This window comes from Sabethes cyaneus, chromosome 3 (genome assembly GCF_943734655.1).
Source record: "Sabethes cyaneus chromosome 3, idSabCyanKW18_F2, whole genome shotgun sequence".
Taxonomy (NCBI): domain Eukaryota; kingdom Metazoa; phylum Arthropoda; class Insecta; order Diptera; family Culicidae; genus Sabethes; species Sabethes cyaneus.
Genome location: NC_071355.1, coordinates 141,394,085 through 141,403,344, shown reverse-complemented (window position 1 = coordinate 141,403,344; position 9,260 = coordinate 141,394,085). Strand labels below are relative to the sequence as shown.

The window sequence follows — 9,260 nt, the reverse complement described above, 5'->3', positions numbered from 1 at the left end:
CAAAAATCGAAGTACAAGTCAGTTTTTGAAATTAGCTAGATATGACATCAGGGTACATTAAACGTAGTGCAATCAGTGTAACATTCTGAAATATAAAAAGGAATTTTTACCAATATTAATCATTAGATATTATCATCATCAGATCATACTTGCATTGAACAGTCCAGCGGACTTTCTTCTATAAACGATATAGATAAATCCAGGGGCTGAGCGCTGACTGAATCGGCGAACTGTGACTTAGGCGTCGATGATATTATATTGCATGTGCAATTAAGCAAATTTAAACAAATATAACCACACTCCGTATGTATACTGTATGTATGCTGTAAGGCTGTAACAACAATCGTAGCTTATGATGGTATTGTCATTTGCAAGGAAAATTGTACCATCCAAAGTGCGATATCGCTCATAAAAGTGCTGTTTTGCATTAAATCGTTTCGGTATCTTCGGCGCACTTATTGCTTGGAAGATAACGAAACAGTGCGCCGAAGATACCGAAACGATTTAATGCAAAATAGCACTTTTATGAGCGATATCGCACTTTGGATGGTACAATTTTCCTTGCAATTGGGTCCTAAAATTTGTGATAAAAAGATGATTTTTTTAGAAGAAACGATAAAGCTTCCCATTATGACTACCAGAGTATAGTTTTTTCTTTTTTAAAAAGATGCAGAGCACTAAAAAATTAAAAAACAAAAATATTGTAATTTATTCTCCCCTGACATTAGAGATCTTCCTTGACATAACGAAAATAACACGTTTCTGGCAACAATGATAACTTTTTCTCACTGGCAACTCTGGTTTGACATTAGAGCAGCTGATCGTTTTGACAGTTACAGCTTCGCAGTTGTCTCTTGTGCTTGTCTGCGTTTTGCTGGTCGTGAGGAAGTGGAACATCAAATTTGTACTAGTTATCGGATAAAAGTTTTGATTCGGGCAATGTATTCTAAACCATCGATTCACGGTGCTAGACTTTGTCCAAATCTAGTTTGCGCTAAGAATGACTAAACGATGTCAAACTGATGGCCAACAGTATAATCTCGGTACAATCGACCCCGCAGAACAGTATGAAAAAAAAACGCCAACCGAAACTGGCACCGTATTATCAATCAGATTGGTATGTTCTGCTACTCCGATGTGAATCAGCAGTAGGGCGAACGGCAGACCAAAAATTTCTGTGCGTTTCTAACCAAACACGGTCGCATCTCGATGGCGGGTGTTGCATCGGAAAACTGAAGCCATCCACGCTGTGACCAAGTGCAGTCACTACGCTTATTGCTGATTTTGACAAAGGCCTTAATTAAACTGAGGTGACCGGAACCGGAAAACGAGCTGTAAACTCAGAAATGTTTTAGGTCGCGATTGCCAAGCCATTTCCTGACTGCAACTTTTGACTTTTTGACACACTATCACATGAGCGTGAAAGGTAAACAAAAAGTTTTCCGTGACATTTCAAGACATACTATGGTTTCTTTTTATAATTCGTGTTGTCTAGACACCGCTTGACACAACCATGCACAACTATAGTTTGTCTATAGAAGGTTGCCCAAATGTTTATTTTTTGTTCAAATTTTCTCAAAATTAAAAAAAAGGTTTTTAACGGCAATAGCCTAAAAATATAAAATTGAATATCAAAATATGTGTTCCTAACCCTAACCTCATCGATTCAAGCTAAAAACGACATAGGGCTTTAGGACCCAATTGACAATAATAACTCAAGGGAATAATTCCATCGTTGACAGTTAAACGGCGAAACATAGGGGTCTAACAACACGCTTATTCGTATATAGAGCGAATGAGCCAAATTCAATTTTAATAAGTTTTATGTAGAAACTTGTTTTAGAAATACCTAAAAACTGTCAAAAGCCTTTAAAAATCTTTGAAGAGGATAATTGCATGACCGTGAGGCTAATTCAATGTGCCAGCAAAGCTAATTTTCAATAAGAAAAAACTGGCTTAACAGCCATGAGCATTTTTTTTGGGAAAATGGTATTACGCCTTTTTAAAAAAAGAATGAAATAAAACTTTTTTAAGCATGTTGTTGAAATCTATAGATAGATTTTCATTGTTTTAGATGAATAATGACATAAATTCAATTTGTTTACTTTTGGCTGTTACGCCCTTTTCAAATGTTAGTCGAGACTTGAAAAGTGCGATGGATGAGAATTACCTATATGTTTTCACGTAAACTTGACGTGCTGATTTTTTTGAGTGAAAATCAACGGGATAGAGCACCCCATCGACATCTCTATATCGAACTGCAGTAAACGTCAGCGACAGCATGTCCTGGGCTCAAAATTTGACAGCGGGCCCAAATCAGACTGCTGGCAGTTGAGTGAAACGCAATGCTGACATGCTATCTCATTTTCGCACACACGAGATGTTGGCAGCGAAAACATGGTTGCCTGCCAATGGGGTGGGATAGAGTTTGCTAAGCCCAGTGAAAAAGGCTACAAAAACTTATCGTTTATCACTCAAACGTATGTTTTTACCGGGGTATAACTGGGGGAAAACAAAAACAAACGTATAAAATCAATGTAAAATCTAACAACAGCAACAACAAATCGCGCGTCGATAAACGATAAACGTCAGCAAGCTCAATGGCAAGGTTGTCATCTCCCATATATTTGGTGCGTAACCGACATCACTGGCACTGGCACCCGAAAAATAGCCTGTTTACCCTAAAGCAATGTTAATTCGGGTAACGAACCTTAATATTGGCTGTATCTAATGATGGCAGTTTAAGTAAATTTAAGCACTTTAATGCAATTTATTGAATATTTTTGCGATTTTGTAATGTATTATAGATTGTATAATATTTTTCTGTAGAATAAATGAAAAAACGACAATATAAATATACAGTTTCGGTGAAAGCGGAATGAAAATAGATGTTCGTTATGCTGAAACCCTAACGTGCCATCCCGTTGGTAAAAATTGCATTTTTGGTGTTACACGAGAATTATCGATAAAAATTTAGATTAACAAGAATTTTCCCATCCCTACATAGAACAGCAAGAGCAGCAAGTGAAACACGAACTTAACGCACACTATACACACAACGCGCGAAATTTGCAAGCGAGACAGCTTCGTTCATTTTTACGGACACGGAGTTTTGTTATGGTTAAAATTGTAAACGATAACCGTACGAAATTTGACTAAAATTTCATCACAAAATATGTTTTTTAGTTGATTCTTATTGCCTCAATTTACTTACTCTTAGCAATAAGTGAATGTTTCGTGCACTTGCCGCTGTCAGAAGATTTTGCGCTCACGTCAAATTAAGCGATGCTCCAATGAAGTACCTCAATGTTGCCGAGAAGAACGATGCCGCAAAAAATATTGCCAACCTGCTTTCAAGGGGAACGTCCCGGCGGGTAAGTTTCCGGTTGTTATCATTTATAAAGTATTGTTTTATATTGTATTATTGCAGCGCGAAGGGTTTTCTCCTTACAATAAAATTTATGAATTTGAATATACCATCCGTAATCAACGAGTTAACATGGTAATGACATCAGTGTCCGGGCATTTACTAAACTACGAATTCCTACCTTCCTTCCGGGGCTGGCATAGCTGTAATCCAGAACAGTTGTTTGATGCTCCAGTACGAAAAAATTGTATAGAAGGTGGAGACAAGGTTAAACGTACTTTGGAACGCGAAATACGTGGCTGTCATGCACTAGTTATCTGGACCGATTGCGACCGAGAGGGAGAAAATATTGGTTTTGAAATTATCGAGGTTTGCCGAGCGATCAAACCACAGATTGAAGTACTACGTGCGAAATTTTCCGAAATTACTACACCCTCCATAAAACGAGCTGTGGAAAACTTAGCCGTGCCGGATGACCGTCAAAACGATGCCGTTAACGTGAGAAGTGAGTTGGATTTACGCATTGGAGCCGCCTTTACTCGGTTTCAAACACTACGCCTGCAAAATGTGTTTCCGGAAAAAATTGTCAACAATTTAGTTTCGTACGGTAGCTGTCAGATACCCACGTTGGGTTTCGTTGCCCAGCGATATAAAGAAATCGAGAAGTTTATTCCACAAGCCTTCTGGAAGTTGAAATGTATGTAAGGGACGCCATTAATTAACAACCAAATCAAAAAACAATATTCTTTTTTCTAGTGAATCATACAATTAATGAGCTTACGGTAGAGTTCAATTGGGCAAGAAATCGGCTATTTGATAAACAATGCTGCGAAGCATACTTAATGGTTTGCCAATCAGAGCCACAGGCGAAGATAGTCAGTGTATCAAACAAACCGAAGAGTAAATGGCGACCTACACCGATGGATACTATTGAACTGGAAAAATTGGGATCCAGAAAGCTGAAAATTAACGCCAAACAGACAATGACAATTGCGGAAAAGCTCTACACGCAAGGTTGGTTTTTTATATTAATTTATAACCATACATTACAGGCAATTTTATGTTACAGGTATCATAAGTTATCCTCGTACGGAAACGAATATGTTCACCAACGACATCAAACTGGCACCACTGGTAGAAATGCAAGTTGATAATCCTGAATGGGGCCCTTTTGCCCAGAAAGTGCTCCAATGGGGACCAAATCCGCGAAATGGAAAGAAATCGGATCAGGCTCATCCCCCCATTCATCCAACCAAATTTGTGACCAACTTGAGTGGAGATGAGCGAAAAGTGTATGAGTTAATTGTTCGTCATTTCTTAGCATGTGTTAGCAAAGACGCAACTGGGTCTGAGACGATTGTCACAGCTATACTGGCGGAAGAGGAGTTTACCGCATCGGGTTTGTGTATCCACGAAAGGAATTACTTGGAGGTTTATCCATACGATCGATGGAACTCAAAGGAAATACATGCCTATCAAGTAGGAAATACCTTCGAACCAACGGAATTGGGTCTTCACGAAGGATCGACAACGGCACCGAATATGTTGACCGAAGCTGATTTAATAGCTCTTATGGAAAAACATGGGATTGGAACAGATGCGACTCATGCGGATCACATAAATACAATTAAGGAGCGAGGGTATATTGGAGAAGCAGATCGTGGTTTTTTGGTTCCTGGAACCCTTGGAATGGGTTTGGTAGAAGGATACGAATCGATGGAACTTCCATTGGCTCAACCAGTACTTCGAGCTGGACTCGAAGCAGATCTAAAGCTTATATGCGAAGGACAAAAAGACCCCAAAGTAGTACTTCAGGAACAAATTCAAAAATATAAGGAGGCGTATAGAGTTATCACCGAAAAAGCAAGAGCATTAGATCAAGCAATGGGTCAACGGCTTAATCAAGCTCCTAGAGAGGCTCCTTCAAATTATTCAGCGGGTTCGGCTTCTATCCAAGAAGTGTGTCGATGTCCTAAGTGCTCTCAGATGATGTGCCTTAAAACGAAAAAGGACGGAAATGGTTATTATCTAGGTTGCCTGGGCTTTCCAGAGTGCAAAAATAGCGTCTGGTTTGACGATAATATTAAAGAAGCTTCGGGAACAGACGAAGTCTGTCAGAAATGTGGTGGAACCAATAAGAAACTTTTGGTTAAATTCAGACATACACGGTTTTATGCATTCCTTAATCACATCAATAACATATCTTATAAAACGTGTATTGTGTGTGACGACAAGTTCCGAGACGTTCTTGGGATCGACATTAGCCTAGTGAAACAATTTCGACCAAATGGAATTAGGGCAAATGTTGCCATTCCACAACGTGGGACAGCACCTTCCGGCAGTGAAAGGCGTAATCCAAATCCCCCCGGTGATCGATCCTGTGGGCCTGGCACTGGCAGAGGCGGATGGAGCGACGATGATGATCGAAGAGGTGGTGGTGGTGGAGCAATTTCTATCGGAGGTTCAAACAGATCAAATACAAACAGCGGTTGGGGAGGTAGTTGGAACTCATCCTCTAGTGTATCAAATGGCACACAAAATAGGCCTAGCAACGAACAAAATTCGACGAACAACCCGCCGTGGAACAGAAATCCTCTTCCTGCTCCAACACACAATACACCGTTCAGATCTACTAACGAGCAAGTCATGTGCCGTTGTAGCATACCAGCAAGGGAGTTAACCGTCAAAAAGGAAGGCCCAAATAAAGGGCGGCCGTTCTTCGGTTGTTCTAAAGCACAGAATGAGCAATGTGGATTTTTTCAGTGGGCCGATGAGAATAATCCTCCGCAAAACAGTAACAGTGGTCCAGGCACAACTTGGGGTAGTCAAAGTCGACCACCTGCATCCGGAAATAACTCTTTTGGTGGTGGAAGTAGCACCACCTGGGGAAAAACGAATGGTACTAACAGCAGTGACGGACGAGGCAGTAAAGGAAACGCGAATAATCGAACAGGTAAAACCGGGGAGCAAGGAAAAGCAACCAGAAAATGTGGATTTTGTCGACAAGAAGGTCACACTAAAGCAAAATGTCCGCAACGTGAAAGTATGGATTACTAATAGCTTATAACTTGTTAATCTTAATGTATAGTTTACGTTGTCTTCTTTTTGTACATAATAAATGGTATGTTATAATGTTTTTATCATGTGTATCAATTAATTAACCAGACTAACCATTATATGAAATACCTTCGAAGACTAACGTAAACCAACTTCAATTAGCTTTTGAAGTTTACTTTTAGGCTGATTCATATTTTTTTCGTGTGTGTGCTTAATAACATTGTCAAAGTGCAAATTTAGTTTATTTTTTGTTTATTTGTATAAATATATCAACAGGCCTTATGACCATACTGATACAATTAACCTAAAATGTACGTGCTAGTGTCAGGAATTGAGTTTTCAGTACCCTACTGCTAACGTAGAGCTGGAAGCTGGATTTGAGGGGTTATATTGTTGTAGCAGTTGAAAACCGCAGTAATCGACGTGCAATATTTGGTTTTATTCTTGTTCTGTGTGTCGGAAGTGTTGCGCACGTCGATTACTACGGTTTTCAACTGCAATAGCAATATGCTGTTGAGAGGCATAAAAAGGTCGATTTTTCTAGAAAAACCCCTTTAACTGATAAAAATTAAACTTTGCAAGCTGGTTACGGTAACTTCCGACTGCAATCGGTAATATAATAGATTATCTTGCAATTGTTAAAAGGAGTTAGCGAAATAATTTTTGAGAAAATAACAGCTACTCAAACAAGAAAAATAGATTTTTGATACCTATGAATTCTGCTCTCAAATTGTCCATGAAATGTCATGAAAAAACAATCACTGATGTAAAATCTCTGAATAAATTTCTAGAAAATGTTGTTAATAAGTATGAAGGTCTGTGCTTAATAACACGAACGAGTGTCTCACGTGGGACTACGAATGCAGATTCAATTCAACAACGCTTGACATTTTGCCAATGTTTGTCATGCAAATTAATTTGCTGTAGTGTTATAAATGTACTGAAACATTCCAATACATTTGATACTAGAAGATATTTTTAACCCTCTCTGTCCCATGGTAGCACAGGTGCTCCATGACTTCCGATACTAAAATCGACCGATAAAATTTTTGAGGCATTCAAATATGGATATTTTGATTTTGTAACGTAGTAAAAACATTGTTTTACAAGGTGTATAGTTGCGTTTGACGAATTGTTAATTAATAGCTTTTTTACATGATCAAAAACTGTAAACCACCAAAACACCCCTGGGACAGAGAGGGTTAAATTTCCTAAATGCCCGTGCCCTGTATATCAGTTTTATCCGTTCCACCACTAAGATTTTCATTAGGACACATTCACACATATTCTGGTAATTGGCGGTAAAATAGTAATTTGAATTCCCAAAACCGGATCGGATCAGACAGTTGCTAATTCTTCCTTACTTTGAAAATTGCCGCATCACATGCATAAATATTCTGTCAACCCGTTTTTCATATAAGACATCAGTTTTAAATAAACTCCTATAGTATGTGGTACAGTTGAGCGAAAGATAGGATTGGTCGCTCACTTTTTTTTAAAACTATTCACTTTCAGGACATCAAATTGGGCTAAATTTGCCGCGGTCCTAAGAGATCTTGTTAGGACGAGAGGACTTTATTACTTTCTCTGGCGTACTTCTCAAGCACAGATATTAAATTAGTATAAGTCTGCATGTCGTAAAAAATCTTCGACCTGTTAGGTCAGTTTTTTTTTCTAAAATAAAATAATCGAAATTACAGTAAAAAGATGGTGTATTTAGCAGTCGTCCCTGCCTGTGAAGCAAGGCGATCACGAAGGAAATGTATGGGGATATTAGTTAGAACCCTGAAAGCTCGGCATCGTAGCACTGTAGGGCATATGTCATAAACGTGAGGAGGGTCTGTGACCCAAAGCCCAATTTAACCAGAGCGGTGGAGCGACCAAGGAACTGAGAACGGGTTTCGTAATGATGGGCAAAATGCAGGATCGCGTTGTGAACACGAAAGCGATCAACGAGAGGATGTACATTGTAACAATATACCTTGTTACATGTGTTTATGTACGTTGAAATTTAGGTGCAAGTTCGAGTTAGCAAATGATAAGTTAGAAAATTTTCGAATGGAACGTTTTGTGGGTACGACTTGCATCGTTGCATATAAGATAAAGCGACACCTAGCGAGGAATAGTAAAACGTTAGATAAGACAGAATACACAGTGTTACTGGATGGTATAAATTGAGGCGGATTTCTGCCATGTTGTACCGACGTTATGACATCATTCGGGAAACTTCCAGATTTCCTATATAAACTGATTGAGTAGTAGGTAGCGGGAGCAAGTAAATAGAAAATGACCAATCAGCGCACAGCACGCTAACACCTTTCGATCGCTTGCGAGGTGGAAAGCGTGATCGACTCGTTCACTTTGGTGGAGACCGTACTCGAGTTAAGTTAAACTTTATCGAGCAGTGTGAATCATTTAAGTTGAATTTGATATTTAAGTTGATACGCGAGTGAATATTTAATTCGAAATTGTATTGTGAGTGTTTGAAACATTTAGGACCAAGATGTATTTTAACTAGTTTTTTAATTTTGCAGTACGCGTTCGGAAAAACTATTTAGTTAAAGTTTTATAAATTATTTTGAAATTTGTGCTGATTCAGGTAAGGATAAAAGTTGTCGAAGAAAGTGAAAACCAACTAATGTGAGCACGTTGAATAGGTTCACCCACCAATTCAACGTGGGTGCTAGTCTAGGCAGAAACTCGAGGGTGGATTGTGGTCGTGCTGTCTGGCAAGCCGCTGGTTCTCCACCGACAGTGTTCCGGGGACGCATTTACCCCGATGAATTCTTGGCCGTCGTCAACATCGGCCGCGGTGCCGCCATCCAGCGCATACGAC

At 39.2% G+C, this 9,260-nt stretch overlaps 1 protein-coding gene and 1 long non-coding RNA gene across 2 annotated transcripts; one reads left to right on the top strand and one right to left on the bottom strand.

The window, feature by feature from the left end:
• LOC128741872 (uncharacterized) lies at positions 1–7,252 on the bottom strand. Its single transcript, XR_008412233.1, has 3 exons — positions 7,135–7,252; positions 150–331; positions 1–85 (listed from the first exon to the last, which is right to left on the bottom strand). It is a non-coding gene; the product is annotated as an uncharacterized LOC128741872 (long non-coding RNA).
• LOC128741871 (DNA topoisomerase 3-alpha) lies at positions 3,123–6,424 on the top strand. Its single transcript, XM_053837974.1, has 4 exons — positions 3,123–3,374; positions 3,431–4,064; positions 4,124–4,381; positions 4,437–6,424. The coding sequence occupies exons 1-4, from the start codon at positions 3,231–3,233 to the stop codon at positions 6,422–6,424; spliced, it is 3,024 nt and encodes a 1,007-aa protein (XP_053693949.1). The 5' UTR covers positions 3,123–3,230.
• Positions 7,253–9,260: the final 2,008 nt, after the last annotated feature.

Bases quoted from the DNA above. Each gene is read 5' to 3' on its own strand.
- LOC128741871 (XM_053837974.1), top strand. From the start codon at position 3,231: ATGTTTCGTGCACTTGCCGCTGTCAGAAGATTTTGCGCTCACGTCAAA. The intron at 3,375-3,430 runs GTAAGTTTCCGG...GTATTATTGCAG, and splicing joins CAAGGGGAACGTCCCGGCGG to CGCGAAGGGTTTTCTCCTTA. The intron at 4,382-4,436 runs GTTGGTTTTTTA...TTTATGTTACAG, and splicing joins GGAAAAGCTCTACACGCAAG to GTATCATAAGTTATCCTCGT.